General features: G+C 43.9%; 1 protein-coding gene and 1 long non-coding RNA gene across 7 annotated transcripts; both read right to left on the bottom strand.

Moving 5' to 3' along the window:
• Nucleotides 1-3,397: 3,397 nt before the first annotated feature.
• On the bottom strand, nucleotides 3,398-3,722 carry LOC121680739. Its single transcript, XR_006021803.1, has 2 exons — nucleotides 3,675-3,722; nucleotides 3,398-3,539 (listed from the first exon to the last, which is right to left on the bottom strand). It is a non-coding gene; the product is annotated as an uncharacterized LOC121680739 (long non-coding RNA).
• A 913-nt stretch (nucleotides 3,723-4,635) lies between these two features.
• On the bottom strand, nucleotides 4,636-22,302 carry LOC121680714 (testis-specific serine/threonine-protein kinase 1-like). Of its 6 annotated transcripts, none has more exons than XM_042060254.1 (4): nucleotides 21,233-22,302; nucleotides 20,951-21,001; nucleotides 4,911-5,079; nucleotides 4,759-4,797 (listed from the first exon to the last, which is right to left on the bottom strand). In XM_042060254.1, exon 1 carries the CDS (start codon nucleotides 22,207-22,209, stop codon nucleotides 21,241-21,243), a length of 969 nt encoding a protein of 322 aa, XP_041916188.1. In that variant the 5' UTR covers nucleotides 22,210-22,302; the 3' UTR covers nucleotides 4,759-4,797; nucleotides 4,911-5,079; nucleotides 20,951-21,001; nucleotides 21,233-21,240. The 6 variants fall into 6 exon arrangements, with proteins under 6 accessions (XP_041916190.1, XP_041916188.1, XP_041916189.1 ...); XM_042060252.1 differs by lacking the exons at nucleotides 4,759-4,797; nucleotides 4,911-5,079 and adding exons at nucleotides 8,914-9,033; nucleotides 9,348-9,463; XM_042060253.1 differs by lacking the exons at nucleotides 4,759-4,797; nucleotides 4,911-5,079 and adding exons at nucleotides 8,914-9,033; nucleotides 9,348-9,458.
• Nucleotides 22,303-22,775: the final 473 nt, after the last annotated feature.

Raw genomic sequence — 22,775 nt, 5'->3', positions numbered from 1 at the left:
AGGGATAGAAGTCACAGACTTATCAGTAAATGATATAAATATGTCTGATCATTATTGTGTATCTTTTAATGTAGTACTACATACTCCAAAAATTCATCCCGAAATTGCAATCAAATCGCGACTCTTGGACATTAGAGCAGAACAGCAGTTCATAGCTCTTATAAACTCCATAAATTTAGATATTTTACATCATCCCATTGATCAAATGGTAGAGGCTCTCAATCGTGAATTAGGCGCTCTGCTTGACAGAGTGGCACCCTTAAAGACTAAAAAAAGGCCCTGTAGCAAACTGACACCTTAGATGAACGAAAATATCCATGATCTAAAAAGATCATGTAGAAAAGCTGAGAGAACATGGAGAAAAACTAAGTTACAGGTTCACCGTGCCATTCTAAAAGAAAAAATAGCAAATTATAATAGATCTATTCGGAATGAGAGAAGGAAGGTAAGGGAGAAGGTAATTGCTGAAAACAGTGGAAACTCTAGGATGTTGTTCTCTACCATTGATAGGATAGAAATAGTCTGATAGAAAACAGTCTGATAGAAAACACCTTTTGATACACTCAGTCAGGCATCCTCTCTAAGATGCGAAGAATTTGCAGACTTCTTCAAAAACAAAGTCATTTCTATAAGGGAGGCTATTGGTAACACAAGTAATATGTTTGATAGTACACCCAAAAACAGCCCCCCAAAATTAAGGTCCTTTAGCACTATTACTCAATCTGAGCTTGGTAAAATTATAACTCAAACCGGCTCCTCAACATGTGTGTTAGATCCAATCCCTACTAGATTCCTCAAAAAAGTATATGATAGCTTAGCTCCCTTTATTCTCAAGGTAATAAATACCTCATTAGAAACAGGTATATTTCCAACTGCTTTTAAAACCGCTGTTGTGAAACCTTTACTTAAAAAGTCAAATCTTGACCATACCAATCTGAGCAACTACAGGCCTATATCAAATCTACCGTTCCTGAGCAAAGTACTTGAAAAAGTTGTTTGTAATCAGTAAAATACCTTCCTCAACGAAAACAGTATCCTTGAAAAATTCCACAAAAACACAAAGGAAACTTAGATCATCCAATTCTAATCTTTTAATCGTACCCAAAGTGCTCCACAAACAAAGTGGAGAAGCTGCTTTTATCCATTATGCCCCCAAACTATGGAACACCCTGCCTCTGTACATCAAGCAGGCGAGTTCAGTAAATATTTTTTAAAAAGATCTGAAAACATACCTGTACAGGAAAGCTTTTAGTTAACTCATCTTATCCTGTAGACTACTTTTTCAGATTATTCTACATCTGCTGCTATTGGAGGGCGCAGCCAGCCAGAAGCAGATGGGCTCCCCCTATTAAGTCAGGTTCTGCTCAAGGTTTCTTCCTGGAATATGGGAGTTTTTCCTTGCCACAGTTGCCATATGGCGTGCTTGTGGGGGGTAAGAGGGTTAAGGCCGCCAGTCTTATGACATGTAATTTTCTATATTTTTGATATGTTGCTGAGTGGATCATAAACGGCCCCTAGCAATGAAGAAAAGTGATTGATAATGACTGACTGACTATTAATGTGTTACATGCTTCAAATGTAAAGCACTTTGAGCTGCATTCTGTGTATGAAAGGTGCTATACAAATAAAGCTTATTATTATTATTATTATTTACAGGAGGTGGATTAGAGCAGTGGTTCTCTAATGGGGATACGCGTACCCCTGGGGGTACGTGAAGGCACTCCAGGGGGTACGTGAGATTTTAAAATATACATATATTTAAAAAGTAGAATCCATGCAAAAATACTTTAAAAACAATTATTAAATAAATATTTCAGGAAAATATAAGTTCATAAAATTAATTTTATATTTCAGTAGGCTATTCAATTTCATTATCCTAAAACCCAGAGTCGCCCCCATACCAGGATGGTTCGACCCAACCTGTCACATGCCACCCACCATCACCTGAGCTCAAACGATGGAGTCGTGGTTGAAGCGTAGCGGTAATTCTTGTGCGCTGGTTAGGGGGTACTTGGCTGAAAAAATATTTCACAGGGGGTACATCACTGAAAAAAGGTTGAGAACCACTAGATTAGAGTAATATGGATTAAATATAAATATGTGCAGTTACCTTATAAGAGCAGAATAAATATGGCTATGTATATTATGAACAATGTATGAACAACATGTACAGATATGTGCAATGTAGTAGCAGTAACATAATAGTAGTAAGAAGAATAATATAGATATATGCAGAATTATTATTATTATAGAAAAAAAAAGAGCAGTAGAATATGTATGTATAAGGGTTTTACAGTACATTTGGGTTGGGGGGGCGGGGGGGGGGGCTGGGGTACATTTGGGTTGGGGGGGCTGAACAGTCTGTGGTTGGGGTGAGAACAGTCTTTGATGATGCTGCGTGCCTTACGCAAGCATCGCTTGCCCCCTGGATGGTCTCGATGGAGGGAAGTGAGGAACCGGTAATGCACTGGACAGTTTTCACCACCCTCTGCAGTGCTTTTCGGTCCTAGGCAGAGCAGTTGTCATATCAAACTGTTACACACAGTCTCGATGGTGCAGCGGTGGACCTTCTTTAGTCTCCTCAGAAAGAAGAGACACTGGTGAGCCTTCTTGATTAGGGTAGAGGTGTTGAGGGTCCAACAGAGGTCCTCAGAGATGTGGGCACCCAGAAACTTGAAGCTGGTGACACGCTCCACTTCAGTCCCGTTGATGAGAATTAATTACTGATGATGACAACTACTTGAACTTGAACTCTTTATCCACTATCTGGTCGGCAGTAGACGTGTAGCCAGCACACATGCTCACATACATACACGTGTGCACACACACTACCATTGTGCCCAGCTACAGCCCTCAAACAACATATATATTTCTATCATGAATGGGTGACTACCACCAGTAGTTAAATTAATTATAATATTATAAAATATCATTATTTATTCTCAAAACAAGGTAGAGTGAAAATTAGAATAATATTTGGTGATTCCCTGACATCTCAATGGCATGTTACAACCAAGCATGAAACATAGAATCCACATCTACTGTTGCATGTTGTTGCTTTGAAGCAACATGGCTATTTTACCAATATACTAAATCCTTATCCAAGATTGAAATAAATACTCTGGTTGAAAATCTAAAAAATATTTAGGATAGTGTCATTTTTTAGAAACCAAAAATATGCCCGCCACAATTTGATAAAAACAGAAATGTCATGTGGTCAAATATAAGCACACTTTTGGTTTCCTTTAATTATCCCCTTTTCACACTTTTCATTGGTGCTTGCATTTTTGTGATTTTCCACAGCTACCCCCCCCCCCCCCTCCCCCTAGTGTTTTCACTAGTCTATAGTGATAATGTAATGTTTATGATATGAAACATGAAAAGTTGGAATTCAAAATTTAAAAAGGAAATCTTTTATTTTCTTTTATTATGGCACCACAGTTGTATCACATTCAAGGACCGATGTCTCCAATATAGAGAGTATCGTAGTATAGTCTTCCTCCCGCTCCCTCTGGGTTGTCCTCACATTGTTTAGGGACCTGAAATAGTTCACATCTTTGTAATTAAATAGCCTAGACACATATTATGTATTTCACCATTTGCGGAAGCTAATTAACCACGCACATAGCCTGACGAACCAGACCCACATTAAAATGTAGGGTCTGGGCACTCACCGTTCGCAGTGCTCAGTCCGAGGGGCGGGATAATCAGTTGTCTTTCAAATTCCCTCTGCACGCAATAGGACAGCGGCAGCGCTATGAGTCCCATGCGTTTCCCACCAGCGGAGCTAGTTGGCTAGTTCAAACGTTTGCCAACTTAATAAAAGCTTAACTCGTGTCACACTGTTCGCCAACAGCAACATCCATCTTATTTGTTTTCAAGTAGCAGGGAATTCAAGCCAAACCGTTGCAACTCTGCCATCAATCATTATGTTGAGCCCACCTAACGACTCTATACAAGATTTCATTGGCCTGATTAAGTTTCGATTTCTGGAGCTGACAAGCCAACGGAGAGTTGCTAGACTGCTGCCGCTAGGGGCGCGTCTAGATTTCTAGGCTACCACGCACAAGCTTAATATTAATATGAAATATTCTGTGGACTACTGATTTCATTTTTAACCACCAATTGCAACAAAATCACTTACCACACAATCTGACTTCGTTGGATGGTTGAATAATTCTTCGACAGGAAAGTGGGGCCCCTCTTCAAACAACTCTTCCAGGCTGCTGCATATCACCTCAACGCGATCGTCTGCACATCCATAAACCCTCCTGTCCCCTATGCATAACATCAGAATCAGATGGCCACTGGAATTCGGGGTGAAGTTATCAAGTGTGCCGATAATCTCCATCGCAGTGGCATGATGGTTGAGTCTCATCAATTCTTCCAGTGAGTTCTCGTTTTCTTTGAACGCGGTCTCAGTTAACCCTCCAATTTTCCACTTGCAAGCATTCAACCCCATCAAGGCAATTTCTTTACCACGATGCATGGAAACCACACATGCTACTTCGGCTGTAAATAATCAGAAAAAATGTTGTTCTGCGAGTTAAACCCTCGATCTTGCGAAATATGACAAATTACTTGGTGAATTATTCATAGCCTACCTCTTGTCATGGTGCCACCTAGGTTTAGAAAGTCCTCTCTGATGTTTAAACTGCAGAAATAATTATCAAAGAATAGATTAGATTAGATTCCACAGATTAATGCACCATTATAAAGGAATACCTTTCCTTCTATAGCCTAACATGTGGCTCTCACCTCATATCAGCTGCACAGAGGAAAATCCAGTTGACAATTCTGCGTGAAATTTTACAGACATGTTCATATGCAAAATAGATATATGATTGTAGCCTAGAGCATTGTTATCTGCTGTGGAACTGTTCATTCTCCTCATTTGGCGACTTACTTACCTTACTCGAGTGTAATACTATTTTGCACTCATCATCATCGGTTCCCAAACTGTTTCCTACGTACCACCACCTACATCCTGACTCGGCTCGCGTACCATCCGACACATAACAACGTAGCCTATACCACATTCTATTGACGCATTCCAGGCATCATGCTTAATTAGCCGCCCTAAGTGATAACAAATAACAAAATCAAAATGTGCAACTGGTCTATGAGCTCTCACACTAATAAAACAGTGTGGAGAACAACATTATGAAACACAAAGAACAAAGAGAACATAGGCTTAAGATAAAAAAAATAAATAATGTTTAACACCTTTCCAACATTGCCTTTTCATCTCGCGCACCCCCTAGTGGAAGCTCGTGACGTAGGCTATAATCATGCTCTGAGTAGGCTATGGTGCGTTCATGCACATGGGAAAAACATTTTCCCACTGAAAACGTGATTGTGAACGTCGTCTCTTGTGGGAATAACTGGTGGGAATCTGGGGGAAGAGTTTGCTAACAGAGTTGCCCAGTTGTGGGCTTGTCATCACTTTTGTCATCACTTTAAACCTAGTTCATTTGTAATCCATGTGGACTTTCATTTCCAACAATTTTAATAACTTGGGAAATTGCCAGTTTTGTCACTTGAAAGCTGCATATCCTTCTTTCACAAGTGTCTTACACCATACTTGTAAGCAAATAATAGTTGTTTATTTAAGAAAAAGAAGTGTATGTTTTAACTTTTGTTGTAGCGTCCATGTTTTTCACACATTCTGACGGCAAAGCACATGAATGCTCACAATCGCAAAAACATCATCACAGGGGCGGTCCCTAATATTTCCAGATGGCATGCATCATCATCATGCATCGCGCTTGCGCAACGACTTCATGCAGCGCAACATTGACTGAATCCCAATCTCAAAGCCCTGAACCCAAAACCCAAAACTTAACTGACATCTGATGATAAGTGATCAAGATTGAGAGGATTCAAAATGCTAATTACAGGAATGGGACGACACCTGTGACCTATCCTTAGATTGACAACACCGAAAACACCTTTAATTTGATAGGAAAATGAAGAGGGTGACAGGACTGGGAAATGACCCAGAACAGACTCGTAGGGCTACCTGGGTCCCCGTGGGCACGTGAGACCAAATGTGGTGAGGGCGCTGCAGCAGCTGTGCCACAGCGCTCTCCTTAGCGGGGGATCACACAGGATGCGGTTTTTGCAGTAAGGTGCGCCTTTTTTATGTTGTTTCATATTGGCAGTAAGTTCAACTCAAAGCAGGAAAGCAAAAAAGTACATTTGCGTTTTTATGAAAACATAGTGCTCCTCACATTTTACAAGTGGCAAAGCGCGTCCTGTCTGAGTAGTAACCATATGAGTTGGTACCAAGATGGTGTGCATCAAATTATACTATTTAGCTTGCAATCGCTCTCATTGGAAAAGGTTTAAATACTCTTTGTAAATGCATTCTTTACACGATTAGTGTAAGAGTTCAAAGTTGTCAAAATGAACTGAGCCCATTCATTTAGGCTACTTTACATAGTGACAATAAGACAATGTTTACATTTAAATACATAGTGACCCTTGTAACCCTTGTTTAGTACATATTTTAAATCCTCCATAAATGTGCGCGCAGGATTGTGGGTGTTCCAAGCATTCAAAAGATAGACACATGCATCCTCGAAAATTCTGCAGAACAAAGGACTTCGGCCTTGGTAAAATGGAAAAATCACAAGATACCGGATCTCAAAGATGGCAGCTACTTCGGTGGGACTTGATGATGTAACATCCTTCATAGCAGTCTTGAAGGATCCCACCTAAAGTCTACTTAAAACATTATTACATGTACTTAAATCTTCTTATGTAATTGGTTACCACAAATGTTTTGAGTACACTGAACTTGTTTGTAGTAGAACTGTTTGGGTTTACAGTGTACAAATAACTGAACTACACAAACTAGTCATATTTCTCTTTAAAAACACAATGTTATTACATTGAACTAACATATTTTGCCACAGCAATGAATTTATCCAACAGAATGTAAGATGAAGATTTGTTTAGATGGTGACAATTGTTGACAACTGTACCCTTACAATTGATAAAACAGATATCATTTCACTAAATCAGTGATTATTATTACATTGGTGCAAAGTTTTTACAGTAACTTTTTTAACCTTCCCACCAATGTAAGAACTTCAAACGTAATAAATAATTGGGTTATTACGTTGGTGGGAAATTATGAAGTTGTTTGGGAACATTCAGATTTGTATTACGTTGGTGGATGTTGCAGTGGCTCTTTTATTTTCCCTTTATGAGTAACTGAGTAGGCCTACCTTGGGATTTCCCCTGTATTATTCAGTGAGTGTACTGTTTGTAACCGGAAATTCTTGATGACTAAGAGTAGGCCCTGGTGGGCAGGTGGGCAGCCCTACCCCCTGCCCCTGTCACGATACGTTATATCTAAGATAATGACATAATGGTTAATTAGTTTCAAGATCTCTAGAAAATAGCATTTTTCTGTGATAATGACATAATTATTTGGAAATATTGTTGTCATTGATACCAAAATAATAGGCTTTGGCTACTGTTCTATAGCATGAGTTATTGCATCATGTTTCAGTGGAACACATGACTACTAAAATAGAGTTGCTAGAGAGAACATCTAGATTTTTGGGTATCACAACATATGACTAAGATGAAGACAGGATGTGTTTTATTTCATCATATCATACGGGTGTGGGAAAACAAGTGTTGTTATCTCGAGATAAAGACATACATAGACCATCTTAGGGCTACCATAAGTAAGGGGATGTTCATGAATAATTCACCAGGGAACTATAAAGACAATTGATGAAGTCCATTGGCTTCATTGGCTGTTAGATGGAGTGAACATAATTCTAAACATCACAAATACCAGCAACATACCAGCAAATAAAGTCAAATTATTACAAGGGCACTTGGAGAGTGCAGACTTCGACGAAGGTCAAATGCCCTATGCTGCAATATTAGTAAATCTGGGGCTCCACCCAGCCTGTCATTTGGATCCACTCCAGAATTGAATGAGGTCTTCTATATGCAAATGTTAAACCTTTCCCCCAAGTTTGACTATATCGGCCTGACTATATCGGCCTGCACTATTTACCGTCAACACCAAAATCACTAACAATTCAAATTTCTGAGTAATGTGAATTGTTAGTGATTTTGGTGTTGACGGTAAATAGGCTTGGTTGTAGATTGGCCGCTGTGTGAAATCCCCTACCTATAGCACTAGGAATTTAACATCTTTCCTGTGTATATTTGAAAATGCTTCCCACAAACAAACAACAACAGGCAGGGGCGGCATCTTGTCAAGGACGGCACGAGTGTTGAGAAAAAAAAAAAGAAATTGCACAGAAACAGAATAAGGACAACAGTACTCTCTTTTCTTTTTTCCATACTTAGGCAGACCTGGCATTTATCTAAAAAAAAATGCCATACTTTGAGATCATCAATGCCTCATAGTCCTAGGGTTTTCTTCATTCTTAAGACTAAGATATGTATCCAAAGCAGTTAGAATCATATAAAAAGGAAAACAGAAATGACAAAACTTTATATGATAATATTAATGAAACTTTAAATATGTTAACATTAATAACGACGATGACGACGACTACTACTACTACTACAAATAATGATAATAATTCTAATAAAATAATAATAATAATAATAACAAGAAGAATGAAAGAAAGTGGCATGCCACAAAAAGATTGTTAATGAAAGCTTTGAAATGGGAAACAAACAATTCCTGACAATATTTGGGATGTGACAATGTAGGTTATTTTTTGTTTTGTTTTATCAGGGCTCCTAAATGGACAATGACACCATGGGCAAAAAAAAATGGTTCTGACACAAGTTCCATCCCAAATATGGGGGAGGCCTTCAGACTCTGAACTGGGAACAGTCTTTTAACTGTTGAGATAAATTAAGAGAGGCAGTCATAGGCAGTGTTATAGATTGTAAACAATAACTTTCTCCTGAAATGAGGCAACCTGTTTAATGTCAGCTGTCTGAGTAAACTCTGGCTTCATCTGACATCCCTGGAAATCCCCAACATCTGCTGAATCGTTATCATCTTCCTAACTGCAGCCGTGTCTGCGAATTGGCAAAAGACGAGAAGCATGAATTGTTCCATGGTTAACTATAGCACCAGTAATTACAGTGCCCTTCACATTTTTTGGCAACCTTGGTAAAAAATGTTGGAAGGGTTATACTGTAAGAAATTCTCCTTTTGATCAATTTGCTTATCAGACTGCAAAAGAAAGATACAAATCCATCAATTTAATTCAAGTAACTTAATTCAGAGAAAAAACAATGCTTTATCAGGAAATAATTATTTTTAACAAAATCCCAGGTGCTATAATTATATTGGCACCTTAGAATGAAAAAAGATTGTACTGAATATTTACCATTTCTATAATGGATAGTTCCGGTCCTTAATTATGATTGGCTAAATCGTGTTCGATGTCATTGTAAAACCTAGCACAGCCCTTCAGGTTACCGCATTTCATTCCATATTACTGCGCTACGAAAATGTATACAAAAATACAAAAGTTAGAGTTGTTGCGTTCCGACGTTGGTTGGCAACCATTTTGATAGAGGAAATATATTTCATGGCGGAAGAATAATTATCTATGAATAAATCGTTACATTCCTCGTTGGTGTGCCTTTATTTTATGAAATCTTTCAATAAATTCAAATGAGGCAAAGGTGTGTTGACCTTAATGGCTGGGAATAGGTATTAAAAAAGAGCTGTTCAACTGAAAATGCCTGAATCTACATTTTAATCAACAGGATGTGCAAAAAAAATACATAGCTGGAATTACAACCCCCGTTTATTTAATAATGCACAATGAGAAGGATGGTAAGGATCCTCAATCCCCAAGGATAAGAAATAAGCATCTTTGGGGTCTAAAAAAAATCAGATGGCAACCTCCATGGCAACAGGCTATTTAGTCCAAAGCGCCTTACAAATAAACAACACAATAGTTAAAATTATCAGTGAACAGTTTTAAAATGTTGGTAAGACTACATTAAGGAACATACAAATAGCAATAATAATCTATAATGTCAATGCAATATCAATGATCAATAGCCTATGAAAATAAACAAATACTATAATATACAAACCATAACTCAAAAGAACCGCTTAATTAACTAAGTGTATGCTGAACAGATATGTCTTTAGACCCCTCTTGAAATACCCAAAACTATCACAGGAATGGAGAGCACTGGGCAACTCATTCCACCAATGAGGAACCACTGAGGGAAAGGGTCTTGAATTTGACCTAGCGTTTATGGCTGGTTGACACAACAGACGCTCATCAGAAGACCGCAGAGGGCGGTTGGGCGTAAAGCTGGATCATAGAATTGAGATAGTAGGGAGCAGATCCAGTAAGTGTCCTATAGGCAGAGATTTCCCTAAGGTGAGAGATTTCAATTTCAATTTTTGTCATGAGCTCTCTCTCTGCCTGGTAACACGTGCTGATTGAAGTCTGATGACCTCCACCTGTTCCTGCTCTGCTCTGCCTCACCCTCGTTAACCTACCAGCTGCACTGCATTCACCACTCATCATGTCCTGTATATAAAGCCTTGCTTTTCAGTCCACACTTGTCAGATCGTCTGCAACCAGCACCAGTTACCTGCCTGTTTTTGAAAACGCCTCTGACTCTTTGCCTGTGATCCCGGACCCGCTCGACTACTTCTGTGTTCTCCAGCCCCGGTAATCTTGACCTGCCTTCCGTCCCTCTTCTACGAATACCGCCTAGTCCTTGACTGTACTGCTGCTTCGTTTCAATTGCTGTTGTGTGGGTGTTTCCCCCAGGACTTCCCGGATCATCCAGCTCCTGCCATCGCTGTTCGGCTACTGGGGGAACACACACACGCAGACTCTTGGAACTCCTGTACCCCCCCCCCGGAACCCCTGAAACCCCCTTAACCCCCTACCCTTAAATAAACTTTTGAACGTGACGCTTTTGTGGTCCTCGTCCTGTTTGGTGTCTGACAGTACGATCTGACCAAACATGGACCCAGCGCACGGTCGAACCAGCATGGAAACCGACGAACCAGAACCACCCACCGCCATGCAACGCCTGGAAGAGACAGAGAGAGAGGCCAACCGCAACACTGCTGACATTGCATCCCTACTTCAAGCCGGCTACCAACAGCGTCAGCAGTTCCAGCAGCAACAGCAACAACTTGCAATGATCATTCAACTTCTCACCAACCTTTCTCCTCTGCCTGCTCCCACCGGCCCAGCCCCAGCCAGCCTGCTCACCGGCCCAGCACCCGAGTCTCCTGCCCAGTCCACTGCTGCCGTGGCTGCCGGAGCCCCAGAACCCAGGATCGGCAATCCAGAGCGGTTCAGCGGCGACCCAACCCAGGTACGGGTGTTCCTGACGAGCTGCCGTGTCCAGTTTACCCTGCAACCCAGGACTTTTGCCACTGAAGGGGCGAGGGTCGGTTACGTGATCACTCACCTGACGGGCCGAGCTCGACTCTGGGGAACGGCGGAGTTCGAGCGCCAGACCCCAGCATGTGCAACCTTCAACCTATTCGCAGAGGAGATGCTCAAGGTATTCGATTTGGAATCCACAACTGCCGAGGCATCTCGGATCCTGATGAGTATTCGCCAAGGCAGAAGGACTGTTGCGGATTACTCCATTGACTTTCGAACTGTGGCAAGTCGGAGCTCCTGGAACATGGAAGCATTGGTGGATGCCTTCCTCCACAGCCTGGCGGACTACATAAAGGACGAGCTGGTTTCCCATGATCAACCCCCCACTCTTGATGAAGCCATTGCTCTGGCTGTCCGCATCGACCGCAGGATCCAGGCCCGCCGTCGTGAGAGAGGGCGCCAGAGTCCATCCACTAGCACACGGAGTGTTCCAACTGCCCTTCTGTCCGCACCTGCCACACCATCTAGCCAGCCGGACCAGTCTGAACCGATGGAGATCGGCCGCGCCTCCCTAACCCCTGCAGAGCGCCAGCGACGCATCACCTCCAACTTGTGCCTGTACTGTGGTGGTAATGGTCATCGAGTCGCCACCTGTCCAGCAAAAGCCGGAGCTCACCAGATGTAGGAGGAATCCGGATGAGCTCAATGAACATTCAGCCCTCCATCAGCCGTAAACCCCTCATCCAAGTCTGTCTTCACCTGTCTGATTCCACCCACACCCTGGCAGCCCTGGTGGACTCTGGCGCAGAAGCAAACATTATTGACACAGGACTTGCTCGTCAGCTGGGCTTGGAAAGCCATCGCTTGTCCACTCCTGTTCCAGCCCGGGCCCTGGACGGTCACGTAATTGGCACAGTTACCAGCGTCACAGCCCCCATCTCAATGATGGTGTCAGGAAACCACCGAGAGACCATCCGCTTCCACCTGCTCAGCTCTCCAGGCCAACCCCTAATCCTGGGCTACCCTTGGCTCCGTCTCCACAATCCTCACCTCGATTGGGCCTCCGGAACTGTGAAAGAGTGGGGAAATGCCTGCCACCTGACCTGTTTGCGTGCTGCCGCGCTGCCCCCCGGCTCAGTACCTCCCAGCACTGCCCCCGACATTTCTAATGTCCCTGAACGTTACCATGGCCTCCGAGAGGTGTTCAACAAGACCAAAGCCACATCTCTGCCCCCACACCGTCCGTACGACTGTGCCATTGATCTCCTCCCTGGGACTGCTCCACCCAAAGGTCACCTCTACTCACTATCCCCTCCTGAAAGAAAAACTATGGAGGATTACATCAGGGACTCCCTGGCAGCTGGACTCATCCGCCCGTCTTCCCCTCCTGCTGGTGCCGGGTTCTTCTTCGTGGGAAAGAAAGATGGTTCTCTTCGCCCCGGCATTGATTATCGAGGTCTGAATGATGTCACAGTGAAGAACCGGTACCCTCTGCCTTTACTCACCTCTGCTTTTGAGTTGCTCCAGGGATCCACTATTTTCACCAAACTGGACCTTAGAAATGCTTACCACCTAGTGCGAGTAAGGGAGGGTGACGAGTGGAAGACTGCATTCAACACCCACACAGGCCATTATGAGTACCTGGTAATGCCATTTGGTCTCACCAACGCCCCAGCGGTATTCCAGGCGCTGGAGGAAGATGTTGCAGCAATTCCTCGGTTTTGCCAATTTCTACCGGAAATTCATCCGGAACTACAGCTCCGTCGCCGCTCCCCTCACAGCTCTGACCAGCATCAAACACCCCTTTTTCTGGACCCCAGAGGCCAACACAGCCTTTCATACCCTCAAGGCCCGGTTCACCACTGCCCCCATCCTCCAGATGCCGGATTCAGACCGGCAGTTCGTTGTCGAGGTGGATGCCTCAGACGTGGGAGTCGGGGCCATACTCTCTCAACGGGCAGAGGAGGACAACAAGTTGCACCCCTGTGCATTTTTCTCTCGCCGGCTTTCACCTGCAGAGCGCAATTATGATGTTGGAAACCGTGAGCTGTTGGCTGTCAAGCTTGCCCTGGAGGAGTGGCGTCACTGGCTGGAGGGGTCCACAGTTCCGTTCCTGGTCTGGACCGATCACAAAAACCTCGAATACATCCGCAATGCCAAACGTCTTAACCCCAGACAGTCCCGCTGGGCCTTGTTTTTCACCAGATTCAACTTCACCCTGTCATACCGCCCAGGTTCTCGGAACACCAAGCCGGACGCTCTCTCCCGTCAGTTTCATAAGGATGACGCCCCTTCCCAGGAACCTGCATCAATTCTGCCCGATCCCTGCGTCGTAGCTGCCCTGACCTGGGATATCGAGGAGGAAATTCAAGAGGCCCTCCGTGACCATCCCAGTCCCAGTGCATGCCCAGACGGTCGTCTCTTCGTCCCAGAGAATTTGAGGTCCCGGGTCATACAGTGGGGACACAACTCCCGCCTTGCCTGCCACCCGGGCTCCGCCCGCACCTGCCATCTCCTTGCCCAGCGCTTCTGGTGGTCTTCTTTGAGAAGGGATGTCCGAGAATTTGTCCGTGCCTGCCCCACCTGCAATCAGAACAAGTCCTCCACTCGGCCCCCCGCTGGTTTACTCCAGCCCTTGCCTGTGCCCACACGACCCTGGTCCCACGTCTCCTTGGACTTTGTAACTGGCCTCCCACCATCAGGTGGGATGACGGTCATTCTCACTGTGGTTGACCGGTTCAGCAAGATGGCACACTTCATTCCCCTCCCTAAACTGCCATCTGCCAGAGAGACTGCCCAGGCTGTTCTTGATCATGTCTTCCGTCTACACGGGCTGCCCAGGGATGTTGTCTCTGACCGAGGCCCGCAATTCACCTCTACATTCTGGAAGGAGTTCTGCCGTCTTCTAGGGGCCACAGTGAGTCTCACCTCTGGGTTCCACCCCCAGTCCAATGGTCAATCCGAGCGGGCAAACCAGGAGCTGGAGAAGGCGCTGCGGTGCATGGTTTCTCGCAAACCCCAGGCTTGGGCACAACAACTGATGTGGATAGAGTATGCTCACAACTCCCTCACCTGCTCTGCCACTGGTATGTCACCTTTCCAGTGTGTGTATGGCTACCAGCCCCCCCTGTTCCCCAGCCAGGAAGGAGATGTGTCCTGCCCGTCTGCCCTCGCCTATGCCCGCCGTTGCCGTCGTACCTGGTCACAAGCTCGTGCCACGCTACTCAAGTCAGCTGTCAGCTATGCCACTGGGGCTAACCGCCGAAGATCGCCGGCACCCGCCTACCGTGTTGGCCAGAAGGTGTGGCTGTCAGCCAAGGATCTCCCACTGCGGGTGGAATCGCGTAAACTGGCACCTCGATTCCTCGGCCCGTTCCCTATCCAGAGGGTCATCAGCCCAACCGCAGTCCGGCTCCAGTTGCCAACCTCCATGAGGGTGCACCCTACTTTCCATGTTTCGAAAGTCAAGCCGACGCATGAAAGCCCGCTGGTCCCCGTGCCGCTTCCTCCTCCTCCTCCTCGCCTCGTTGACGGTGGGCTGGTGTACACCGTTCGACGCCTGCTTCGGTCCAGACGGCGAGGTAGGGGCCTCCAGTATCTCGTCGACTGGGAGGGCTATGGACCTGAGGAGAGAACCTGGGTGCCAGCCAGTCGGATTGTGGACCGGACACTCATCGCCGACTTCCACCGTCTGCATCCTGATCAACCTGCAATCCGTAGGGGCCGCCCCAGAGGGGTCCCTAACCGTCCTGCCCGCCCGGCTTCCTGTCCTGTGCCTGACCCTGACCCTGTCTCGGTACCTGTCCCGTCTTCTGTCCACGACCCTCCAGCTCCCTCCGAGGATGAGGAGGTTCACTCGGACCGCTCGGAGGAATTCTAGCCCTCCACCGGCTCCCCTCCGCCCTCCCGACGTGGTGTCACTCTTGGGGACTTCTGGGGCCGTCCCTTAGGGGGGGGGTTCTGTCATGAGCTCTCTCTCTGCCTGGTAACACGTGCTGATTGAAGTCTGATGACCTCCACCTGTTCCTGCTCTGCTCTGCCTCACCCTCGTTAACCTACCAGCTGCACTGCATTTACCACTCATCATGTCCTGTATATAAAGCCTTGCTTTTCAGTCCACACTTGTCAGATCGTCTGCAACCAGCACCAGTTACCTGCCTGTTTTTGAAAACGCCTCTGACTCTTTGCCTGTGATCCCGGACCCGCTCGACTACTTCTGTGTTCTCCAGCCCCGGTAATCTTGACCTGCCTTCCGTCCCTCTTCTACGAATACCGCCTAGTCCTTGACTGTACTGCTGCTTCGTTTCAATTGCTGTTGTGTGGGTGTTTCCCCCAGGACTTCCCGGATCATCCAGCTCCTGCCATCGCTGTTCGGCTACTGGGGGAACACACACACGCAGACTCTTGGAACTCCTGTACCCCCCCCGGAACCCCTGAAACCCCCTTAACCCCCTACCCTTAAATAAACTTTTGAACGTGACGCTTTTGTGGTCCTCGTCCTGTTTGGTGTCTGACAATTTTATTCTGGCCACCACAGACAGCCAATGGAGAGTAACTAGGAAAGCAGTTACATGTGTCCTTTTTGACTGACTGAATAGGCCTATATATATATATAATTCAGGGGCGGAGCTCGGGTATTGTGTGAGGGGGGGCGGGATATGTTTGCCCCCCCCCCCCCCCCCCCCTCACCCCCTCACTGATTGTTGCAGTAACCCGCACTGTCGCGTTGGCTTGCACTAGCGTAATTTCACCAACCTTTCCATTCACACATGTAATATGCAGTAGCCAACCAACCAAAATATTTAATATATGTTTATTCCAGGAAAAATAAAAAATAAAGCCTTTGATCATAGCTCCCTATTCCGGTCAAACAAACAACAACTTTGCTCAACAACTTCAACTCATTTAGCATGTTAAAGGGACAACAACTATCCCATCCTTTTTAAAGAAAAGAAACGTAAATGAAAACAATATCCCATAGCCCTTGCCTAACAGAAAATGAGCGACTGTGAACTCAAGAACGTTAAAAGTTGGCCGACTTTTAAGAATTTCTCAACAAAGGAAAAAACAGACACGTAGCTTTACAGGCCTAAAAGGACACGCACACTGCAAAAAACATTTAATCTATTTTGAGTTTCAGCATTCTCTCCTTCATGTTTGCAAATCTGTCAATAACTTTATCCTTATTGACCTCAATGTCTCTCTCGATACAGAGGAGCGCTAAGTCTGACAGCCGCGACTCACCCATGGTGGAGCGCAAGATGAGTTTCAGTCGGCTAAAACTTCTCTCTGCCTTCGCACTGCTAATTGGAATCGTCAAGTAAATACGATAAAGAATGGCAAGATTAGGAAAAGCCCGATCCATGTCGTTTGCGATGAGAAATGGGAGGATTCTGTGGGTGTTTAAATGCATGCACAGCTCACTGTACATTGCACAAAATGTAACAAATTCATTAACCACTTCGTCGGCATTGGATAGATCCTATGAATAAAAGTCCGCAAGCGCTCTAACTTTTTCAGCAATTCTCTTGAAGCAGCAAATTTTCCAGCCATTCTCTTGAAATCTGCAAATCGATGTTCAAACTGAGAAACAAAGACATCAAGTATGTAGTAAAACACATCGATTCTGAATCTGTCCCTGCTGTCTTCTAAAATCTCATCTGCGTGTTCATCTGAACACAAAAACGCTTTTTCTTACGAACTCTTCCCCTATCAAAATCGGTAGTTCCCTCACACAGTATAGCCAGCTCTCTGGCTGTGTTAAACAGACAAAAACTATGCCTAACCCAGCCTACATATATTTTTATTGAACATTTAAGTAGTAAACAATTCCGAATGGATATGTGGTCAATAAACTGTATTTAAAAAAAAAAAAAAAAATCCTACCAGTGGGGGGCCCCCCCTAGCGGCGAGGCCCCGGGTTGTTCGCGCCGCAGCCCCCCCCAAATCTCCGCTACTGATATAATTGCCTAATGATGAAAATCGCCCCAGAGGTTGTTTATGAGGTTCCAATTGAACACCATGTCCAGCAGCCACAACTGCAACATGTTACTAATGCTGACATGGATTTCCATTTATTGAATCTGAATAATTTGTTGCAAATTCAACATCAGTGTTCTATTCTTTCCCCCTTGTCGAACTTAGGGAACGTTCCTTAAAGGTTCCCTAATAGTTCCACAAAACCACCTTTAGGAAACGTTATGGGAATAATGGATATTATTGGATGAAAAATTGATAAAAAATATCCTTTATATATATATTAAGTATCCTTAATATAACCATCATGGAACGTTCCCTAAAGGTATAGTTTTGTGGAACTATTAGGGAACTGTCAGGGAACCACCACAAAACTACCTTGAGGGAACGTCCTAGGAACGTTCCTTAATGGATAAAAAATGTATCCTTAATATAACCATCAGGGAACGTTCCCTAAAGGTATAGTTTTGTGCAACTGTCAGCGAACATTTAACGATGAAGGAACATTCCGGCGCTGTCAGACAACTTTCCTGAACGACCGTGAGGGAATGTTAGCAGCGAACGAGCAGCATCCTTCCGCGAACATTTGCAGAACGTTCCCCGAACCGAAAATTGTTTGCTGGGAACGTTCTACCTGCTCTAATAGCCTATGCACACATCTGTAATGTAAATAGGCCTATACTCAGTAGGCCTAGGTCTAGTGAGGGAAATTTAGCTTTATTTGTTATTAAAATGTGACGATGAGGACCCCAACGATTGGCCTACTTTTCCTTCTCAAACTACGTTGAAATTTCATCTTTAACAGGCCAATTTTCAAAATGTCTCGGGGCGACAAATCCCTGGACCCCAGTAAAAATAAAGACTCTATCTGCAGGGCTAAAGCCCCGAATGCTTTGCACTCCTAGCGACGCCCCTGATGATAAGCTTACCTATGCTAATTATGAAAGCATATCTGAATACTGCCAAATTAGTGTTATTAAGACTTAAAGGAACCGTATGTAAGATTGTGGCCAAAACTGACTGCAATCACTTTCAAATTACTGTAGAGCGGTGTATCCCCTCCCCCCTGACTGGCAGAGCTGGCAACCGGATCTGGATGCCGAAACACTACTGACTTTGTGATTAGTAGATAGGTGGAGGGTGGCGCATCCGGCCAAAACACAACATGACAACATCAACATCAGTTGAGGGCTGCAACTTCACATTTTAAATGACAATATCCTGGCCGGACTACTGTTGTCAGTGATATAAGTATTTGAAATGAACATGATTTCTTAATGTCTAGTGACATATCAGGGCCATTTTATGATTAATTGAAATACGTTTCTTACATATGGTTCCTTTAAAAGACAAACGTTTCCATTAACATCTCCTCAAAAACATTTAATAATCCACATTACAGCCTCACTACAGCCATTACATACATACAGGTAACTGTCGGCCTGCTATTGAGATTATAGGCATAGCTCTAGGTCAGCATTTGAGCAATTATTTGAACAGCCAATCAACTTGGACAGCCCTCTGTGCTGTGTCTAAAAACAAAGTTTTGCTTTTTGAGCACATGGACAGCTAAGATCATGATAATATGCTAAATTTGATATTAAGGACTTTATCTTACACCCGGCGCAACGTGGTGCCAAGCGCAACGCAAGTCTTGTTCCTATCTTACACCCAAGACATGAATGAATCGCGAGTGATGAATGAATCGCGAGCTGCATGTGGCTTTTTGCCTCCTCTTGTGCGCTTGCGGCTGCTCAACTGATTTTTTATTTTTTAAATATATTTCTGATAAATCAAAATGCATTTAATTATTTGATAGTACGGCCAATAGTATAGCTACCAATAATTAGATTAAAATAATGTTCCCTCAGGTGATGATAGGAATCTAGCCCCCCCCAAAAACATAAGCAGATATATTTCTTTCTTTAGCCAGGGTTAATGCTACTGCGATCAGGAAAACATAGCCTGAAGCTAAGCGCAAATAGAAAGAGAAACACAGGACATTCAAAAGATGGATTTGTCTTCATAACGTGGATTTGTAGCATAACGGGTCTGTAACCAAAATAACACAGTTAAAAAACGTGTTCTACACATTAGTTTCGTACTTGGTATGCCAGACTTAACTGATACATAAAGCTTCAAACCTGAACATTTCTCAAGACTTTTCCAAAAGACCCGACCTTCACAGGGATGGATTACTGCACGGGCCTACCGGGCCCAGGCCCCCAAGAGGTCAGGGGGACCTGAAGCCCAAGCCTTTGCATGGAGTCATTGCCTCAATATCAACAAATCAGGATGTAGGCTATGAATCTGATTGAATTTAGTATTGGCCATCCCCAAAATGCACCAGAATACAGGAAATCACATCAAACAAATGAAAAAAATTGGGAGGACCCCCAAACCCCCCCTCCCACATATGCGACAATTAGTAGGGGGCCCTTAATACATCTGGGCCCAGGGGCCCAAAAGTTCATAATCCGTCCATGGACCTTCACAAGTAGAAGGTAAAGGTAGGCTATATTAACGTCAGTCAGAGAAGCAGACTTGTTTTCTTTTTGTTAATTTTCTTTTAGAAAACTAATGGAACACATTGCCATATCAGTTGTTATATTGGAGCATCGCTCATGCTAATAAGTCATTCAGTGAGGGGGGATTTGTGTTGGTCTCAGATATTTTTGTTGGTGGCTACCTTGCTACACATTCCTGAAAAGGATAATTTGTAGCATCTTCCAAGTGTCTCACTTTAAATGAAAAAGAGAAGAGCTATTTATACCGTTATGTTTCATTAAGTCATTGTAAGTCAGTATGGGCATCTTTCGTGTTGTGCGGCTCTTTTAAGTGGGGTGGAATTTGTTTTGGCTCTGCATACTGGATTGGTTAGCCACCTCAGCATTGTTATTTAGAAAGATGAGTTTTCTACTTGGAGAAAACGACAAAAAACGACACAGAGCAGTCACAGAAACCACATCTTAGACCCTTTCAACTGCATAAACATGTACATTCCTAAATCATTTCTGGTGACTGACACATCATTCTAGCCTAGAAATCTAGACGCACCCTAGCGGCAGCAAATTCATTTGCTCAGCCTGTACGTCTAGTATCAAACCATAGGGATTTCTATTGGCTGACGCCGTGGACTTCATCCAATCACAGCGCTCTATTTTGTTAGAGCGTCTTAAGGCGGGCTTAACAGGATAACGACAGTCCTGCGACGGTGAACAACAAGGAAGGTGGCTATGGCGAACGAAGAGCGGTTGTTTGAATCGGCGTTGGCGTCAGCTTTGGAGGAGTTGGACTTGTGCTTTTCTTTGAAAGTTGAGCTACACAATGCACTTAAGTCATTCCTTTCGAAGAAGGATGTATTTGCCGTTCTAACCGGATACGGATATGGTCGTAGCGCTGGCCTATTGCATGCCTAGGCAGTTTGAAAGACAATTCTCTGCCCGCCCCTTGGATTAAGCTAGGTGAATGGTTCGATTCCAGACTATACATTTCAATGATATAGGATGGCCCGCCAGGCTAACATCATTCAGCATAACTTGGAGATAAACAAATACACAAACTACAAACAAACTAGTAGTAATATAATTTGCCTATACTTTTTTAAAGAAACATAAAACATGGCCTGAACTCTTTACCTGCAAGATAATCCTCAGTCACTCCAGTAGCATGGATGAAGCATTTCCAGCCTGGCAATGAAACATTTGGGGGATTTTAACAGAATACACTGGGGAAATTTCACATTATTAAAATAATAGATTTTTTTTTATACGTTTTCTTTTCTACTTAAGCCCAACAATTTTTATTCTGAGCATTTCCAGTATTAATATAACTCTAGACTCAGACTAACATAAAGTAGCCTACTGAGGATAATTTACTACTTCTGACAATAGTCAGAACGACCACATTTTGCAGCTTACCCGAAAGTTCACTTTGCTGCACACTGCAGAGATAAGTCTGCCTCAAGATCTGGTTTGGCCTCGGTGACCTTGTCGCAGTTGCCATCTCGTTGGAGGGAGCCTTTCGCGGTGGATTGTCCATCCGGGTTATTTATGCTGCCCTCCGCAGCGTCGCATTCTACATGTAGCCAAGGATGCTCCAAACACTCAACAACTTTAAGACGCTTCTTTGGATCAGGATGAAGTATCCTGTAAATAAGGTCTTTGCACAGGGGCGATATTACTATTGACTTCGGAAATGTCAACCGATGCTTTTTTTGATCTTTGATCATTCTCTTGACGTTTGAGTCATCGAATGGCATGGATCCGCATACCATAACGAACAAAACGATACCCATGCTCCAGACGTCGTAAAGTTTAGGGTCATAAGGAATGCCTTGTAGCACTTCAGGTGCAGCGTAGCCCTCAGAGCCACAGAACGTTTTACTGAGCTCCATCGCTCCATCACTGTCGGTGAGCCTCCGACTGAATCCAAAATCAGCTATCTTCAAATTAAAATCTTTGTCCAGGAGTAGATTTTCGCATTTGATGTCTCGATGAACTATGTCCTGGTCATGGATAAATTTAATCGCTCTCGCCATCTGACGGAAAAGTTTCTTGCAGAATTCTGGTGGTAACGCACCTCGGAATTCGATGAATTCCAGCAGGTTGCCTTGCACGCCGAGCTCCATCACCATGTACACCTTCCCACTTGAGGTTTCAAATATTTCATAGGTTTTCACGATGTTCCTGTGGTTCAGGCATGCCAGGATATCAAGTTCACGGGGTAGGAAATTGTCCAAGAAGTCTTTGGGTGCCCTCTGCTTGTTGATTATCTTAACAGCGACATTCATTTTAAGACGGTCAGAATAAGCTGATTTGACCTTTGCATAAGACCCTTCCCCTATACTAATACCTTGGGTATAGCCCCGTTTTTTCAAAACCTGGGAATCGTCCATGGTGGGGCACCTGCGATGGATGCTTGGTCCTGACAACTGGGAATGACACCCAGATTTAAGATGACAACAAAGACAGTTGAAATGACTTGCTCTTAATTCAGTTTAACCCATTCTGATGTTTACATGACGTAGGATATTGAACACTACACGTCATAACTGACTGTTGAACTGTGAAACAGAGATGGAGGGAAGTCGGACAAATTGAATGCATCAAATTTTAAAACTCTTTCATTGTCTTTATGTTGGCTAAAATTTTAGCGATTGGCGTCAATTTGTGCATTGGCATTTTGTGTTAACTGTATTTGTTACTATTGTATAAATTATTGTATTTGCATCCACTTGTATTTGTTTTATTTGATTAATCTATCAATGGCAACCGACAACTAGTGGTTCCAATGCCAATTATAATTATATTAATGACTAGATCTTGTAGCAGGTTGAAATGTAGGCCATAACCTCATCACCAAATAATGGACCCTATGCTCCTATGCTAGAGCACTGCCAATGCCAGTTGTAATCTGTTTGTGTCTGCTTATGCAAGATTGATGTAGGCCTACATAAGTTAT

Source organism: Alosa sapidissima, chromosome 13, assembly GCF_018492685.1.
Source record: "Alosa sapidissima isolate fAloSap1 chromosome 13, fAloSap1.pri, whole genome shotgun sequence".
Taxonomy (NCBI): domain Eukaryota; kingdom Metazoa; phylum Chordata; class Actinopteri; order Clupeiformes; family Clupeidae; genus Alosa; species Alosa sapidissima.
Note: the sequence above shows the minus strand (reverse complement) of the source record. Positions and strands in the feature narration are given on the sequence as shown.

Coding starts and splice junctions, on each gene's coding strand:
- LOC121680714 (XM_042060256.1), bottom strand. CDS start 22,209: ATGGACGATTCCCAGGTTTTGAAAAAACGGGGCTATACCCAAGGTATT.